The sequence below is a fragment of the Triticum urartu genome, chromosome 1A (genome assembly GCF_056163025.1).
Source record: "Triticum urartu cultivar PI428250 chromosome 1A, HENAU_Tu73, whole genome shotgun sequence".
Lineage (NCBI taxonomy): Eukaryota > Viridiplantae > Streptophyta > Magnoliopsida > Poales > Poaceae > Triticum > Triticum urartu.
In genome coordinates, this window is record NC_141873.1 from 131,029,529 (window position 1) to 131,034,760 (window position 5,232).

At 56.1% G+C, this 5,232-nt stretch overlaps 1 protein-coding gene across 1 annotated transcript; it reads right to left on the minus strand.

Annotated features, from left to right (window-relative positions):
• Positions 1-3,380: 3,380 nt before the first annotated feature.
• LOC147990353 (uncharacterized) lies at positions 3,381-3,911 on the minus strand. The gene has a single exon (XM_087538172.1). The coding sequence runs from the start codon at positions 3,909-3,911 to the stop codon at positions 3,381-3,383; it is 531 nt and encodes a 176-aa protein (XP_087394298.1).
• Between the last annotated feature and the right edge of the window lie 1,321 nt (positions 3,912-5,232).

A 5,232-nucleotide genomic window follows, 5' to 3' on the forward strand; every position in this document is an offset into this window, starting at 1 on the left:
GCCGCTGCGGCCTGGTCAATCTGCGACCCATGGTTAGCGTAAGCCTGCTCCTGAGATATCAGTGGTACCTGTGGTGGTTGTCGTTGGCGGGGTTGGCGAGGCTCCTTGGTGGCTCATAGAAGGCCTCGGCTTCCAGCATCTCTTCTTCCCATCCCGGCTCGTGGAACATGCAGGGGTCATCCTCTGGCGTGTACTCCTAATCCACCATGCGGGGCACATAGGCTTCCTGAGCCACCTCTCCCGAACCTCCGTCGAGGCGCCCTGTGCCCCATGCCGCCGAGCCCGATGCACCTCCCTGGTGGCTGTAGGGTGGCGCCCATCCGGGACCTTGAGGAGCAGCACCCGCACCGATGCCACTCGGGGGAGGCAAGGGCGCGGCCAGATGTCCGGCACCGCTGGTCGTGCTGGCTCTGGCGAGCCCTCCTGGTGCTCCTGGGATCATGCGGGCACGACGAGGCCCGTCGTGCGACCTGGCCACAACTTGAGACGTAAGTAGGGAGCAGAAAGGCGGCGTACCCCTGGCTGCATCATCCCACAGCTCGGCGACGTGTTCCAGCAACGCGTCGCGGCCACTCTCCACCAGCCGGCACCATAGCAGCTCCCACGCCACCACAAGCGCGGCTCGCATGTTCACCTGTTCCCGTCGTGTGTGTGGCACCGTAGCTGCTGCGTAGCTGGCGGATCTTGCTATGGCCCATGCACGCCGCGATGTGAGGGTGGAAGGCGTCGGTCCGTGTCGCCCACGTCTCGTGGCGTTCGGCAGTGTGTGGGCTGCCTGGAGCGCAGAGTTGAGGTCTCCTTGGGCGGACGGTGCCGCCCTGTTGGGCCAAGCAGCCCACTGGTCGATGTTGGTCCTCGGGTCGTCGAACATCGAGACCACGAGGTGTTGGCAGATCAGCTGACAGAAAAAAGGCTTCAGTGCACCCCTACCTTGCACGCCAAATGTCGGATTACGGGTGCCGGCAAAACCTTTGAGGTTTGAGCTCTGTGGTGCGCACGAAGATCTCTCTCCCCTGAGCTCACAATGTCGCAACGATCTCAAAGCCTAGCTCGCCGAACCCGAGGGACAAGTTACACAAGAGTAAATACTGGTTCGGGCCACCATTGCGGTGTAACACCCAACTCCAGTGTGGTGTGGTGGATTGCCTTTTAGGCTGGATATGAACAAGTACAAGGGAAGAACCACCTCCTAAGGAGAGGCGTTCTTGAGCTCTGTGTGCTTGTGCAGTGGCCTTGGTGGAATGGATCCAGTCCCCCTTCTATGGTGGTGGCTAGTCCTATTTATAGAGGCTCGGGTCCTCTCCCCAAAAATATTAGGCAGGAAGGGATCCCACAACGGCCAATTTGAAGGGGGACAGCCAGTACAAGCCATCCTAACAAAAGGTGGTCTTCGCCTGCCAAAGGCTCTGGTGGTGACGCCGTCGTGGACTCCGTGGTGACCTTCGTCTTGCCGTCCTGCTGGTCTTGGTCTCGTCGCACTGATATGGAAACCTTTGCCTGATGCCTTGGGACTCCTCGCCTGTGCTTGACTCTTTAGCAGCAAAGAGGAAATTGGCACTCTGCGCCCACTGGCGCCCGCCTGGCCTTGGTCATCATGGCTCACGTCATGGAAACCTCATGAGGTGCCCCTCGCCTTGATCTCTCTGCTCCTCGCGAGCCAGCCTGGTGAGGCTGCCCCTGAGGAGGTCTTGTGTCGTCCGCCTCGTGAGGCTTGGCCCCTCGTGAGGTTCTTGAGTGTTTGTTGATGAAGATGGGTCATACCAGGCCGCTGGTGGAGCCGCGCCCAGGGCCGCAAGCAGGCAAGTCTGGGTATCCCCGTTCCCAGGATGCTGATAGTACTGGGACTCGGCCTAGTCGATGAGGAAATCAGCCAGTGCTTGGGACTTGATGGCAGTGCGTGACTGGTAGAAGATGGTGTAAGGGGCCAACTCGATGGCCCATTTGGCCACCCGGCCTGATGCATCTCTACTGCCTATGATTTCAACGAGTGGGGCGGTGCATACAACCGTGATTGGGTGCTCTTGAAAGTATGGCTTCAGCTTCTTGACGGCAAAGTGCACGCCATAACACATCTTCTGGTAGTGGGGATAGTTCTGCTTTGAGGCTGACAACACCTCACTCAAATAGTACATAGGCCTCTAGATCGGCTGTGCTCTGCCATCTTCTGGGCGTTGCACCACAATGACAGTGCTGACCACCCGGCTGGTGGCGGCAATGTAGAGGTACATGGGCTCTTTAGCAGGCGGGGCCGCCAAGACATGCGGGGTCGTCAGCATCTTCTTCAGCTGGAGAAAGGCCTCGTCCGCCTTGTCGTTCCACTCGAAGTTATTCGTTTTCTTCATGAGTTGGTACAGGGGAAGAGCCTTCTCACCCAGCCGACTGATGAAGCGGCTGATGGATGCCAAGCAGCTGGTGAACTTCTGGACATCTCACAGTTGGGTGGGTCTCTCCATCCTCTCAATTGCTTTGATCTTCATAGGATTGCACTCAATGCCGCGCTCTGAGACCAGGAAGCCAAGGAGCTGGCTAGCTGGTACCCCAAAGACACACTTCTCTGGGTTGAGCTTGATCTAAAAACGGCGCAGATTGTCAAAAGTTTCCTTGAGATCTTCCAAGAGGGTACCGCACTTCTCCGTCTTCACCACAATATCATCTACATAGACGTGGGTATTTCTGCTGAGTTGCTTGAGGAGGCACTTCTGCATGCAACGCTGAAAGGTGGCACCGGCATTTCTGAAGCCGAATGTCATAGTCAGGTAGTAAAAGGCTCCGAATGGTGTGATGAAGGTGGTCTTCAGGCGGTCGGCCGGGTCCAACTTGATCTGGTGGTACGCTGAGTAGGCATCCAAAAAACTCAGGAGCTCGCATCCGGATGTGGAGTCTATCACTTGGTCAATTCAAGGCAAAGAAAACGGATCTTTGGGGCATGCTTTGTTGAAGCTGGTATAGTCAATACACATGCGCCACTTGTTGTTCTTTTTCAGTACAAGGACTGGGTTGGCAAGCCATTCTAGAAAAACCACTTTCATAATGAAGCCGACTGCCAGAAGCCGGGCTATCTCTTCACCAACAATTCTTCTCTTCTCTTACGACAGTCGGCGGAGGGGCTGTTTGACTAGTTTGGCATCTGATCTGACATGTAGCTTGTGCTCGGCGAAACCCGTCGAAACACCCGGCATGTCTTTGGGAGACCATGCCAAGATGTCCCGATTCTCACGGAGGAAATCAACGAGCTCGCTTTCCTATTTGCTGTCAAGGTTGGCCCCTATGACAGCGTGCCTCTCCGATCGCTCGGGGTCCAAGCGGATCTTCTTTGTTTCTTTGGCCGGCTGGAAGGAGCCCTGGGTCTCCGACCCTTTGGGATCTGGTGACAAGTCCGGCTACTTGCTGGCCATGGCCACCACCCGGTCTAGGAGCTTCTTCTCAGCAGCAATCACAAGGGACTCAGCCAGCCGGCTGCTGGCCGCGGCACAAGCGGTCGACTTCTCGTAGTCCCCGACTATCATCATAATGCCCTTGGTTCCCGGCATCTTTATCTTGAGGTAGGCATAATGAGGTACTGCCATGAACTTGACTAGAGCTGGACGGCCTAGGAGCACATGATAAGGACTCTCCAGGTCAACCACCTCGAACCAAATTGCCTCGTGATGGAGGTGATCTTTGTCTCCGAAGAGGACATCTATCTTGATCTTGCTGATTGGTGAGCAGGAAAGGTCGGGCAGAATGCCATGAAAGACAGCCCGACTGGGCTGGTGCTGCCTCTCTTTGATGCACAACTTCTCCATGGTGTCACAGTATAGGATGTTGATGCTGCTACCACCATCTATCAGAATCCGGGAGAAACGAGCATCTCGCCTCTCTGTTGCAAGGGTGGCATCCAACAGCAGGGCATAGGAACCTGAAGAAGGCATTACTTCCGGGTGGTCCGCACGGCACAAGCTGATAGGCTTCTCAGACTAGTGCATGATCTCTGGGGCAGCTGAGGCAACGGTGTTCACTTCACGGTGCTGCTGACGTTGGCTGTGCCGGTCACCAGCCACATTGGTGAAGACGAGGTAAGCTTCATGCTCCTCGGGGTATTCATCCTGGATAGCTCCAGCTGCTAGACGGGCCGCCGGCTGCTGGGGAGGAGGCGGCGGCTGGCCAGCAGGCGGAGGAGGTGGCAGTCCTTCGCCCTTGGAGATTTGGGTGAGCCAGTGGCAGTTCCGGGTAGTGTGGTTGGATGGCTTCAGGCCACTTTGGAACTTGTCGTGGAATTATCACGACAAATGTCCTAGTGTGAGTACTTAGTCGTGAGGCCAACGCATCTTTGTAGTAGCTTGAGAGGGGTTGAGCGGAATCGAGAGACGCAACACAAGACAAGGGTTTAGACAGCTTCGGGCCCCGGGAAACATCACCCGGTAATAACCCTACATGCTGTTTTTGGCTAGGTCTCATTATGCTCATGAGGGAGTCGCCGTAAACCGGCTCTCCTAGTTGTGTCTAGACTCAAGATTAATTTTCCCTTCTTACTTGTCCCTCTTTGGGGAGCCCTGCCCCTCCTTATATATGTTGAAGGGGCGGGTTATACGTGGAGTCCTATTAGGATTAGGACTAGTCTATCTCTAATACAAACCGGATACAAGTCCAGGTCTTAACTCCTTGTAAGACAAATATTCCTCACGCCTTTCTTCTTAAACCGGCCCACCATAACATGAGCCGGCCTTCTGTGCCTTGGGCCTTGTCATCCATCTGGAACACGCACCGGGTCACCAATGAGTCTTCAGGCTCGTGAATCGTCATACCAGTGAACCGCCAGACACATAAGTCGCCAATCCTCTGGCGGGTTAACGATGAAACGCCAAGTCCGGCCGGGTTATATTTCCGGCCGGTTTACGCCGTGGGGTATATCCCCGACAGAACTTGTATGGAGAATCAAGCGTTTGCTCATAGGAGAAGGCGGGCAACCAAGCAGGCTTTCCGCCCTTCTGGCACTTGGGGCCGGGTTGTCCCTCCGGCTGGTGGGAGCCGGTTGCGGGGCCTTGCGCTTGTTGTTGTTCTGCTACTGGCGCCGACTGTTGTCACCAGTCGGCATCTGGGGAGCCGGAGGGAGCACCTTTCCGGTCGCATCCACCTGGAGCTCCGACTTCATGGAGGAGTCGGCCGTGGCATACTTGTCTGCTACGATCAGCAGATCATCGAGTGTAGTCGGCTTGTCGTAGAGGAGTCGATGCTTGAGCAAGGTGCCCTCTC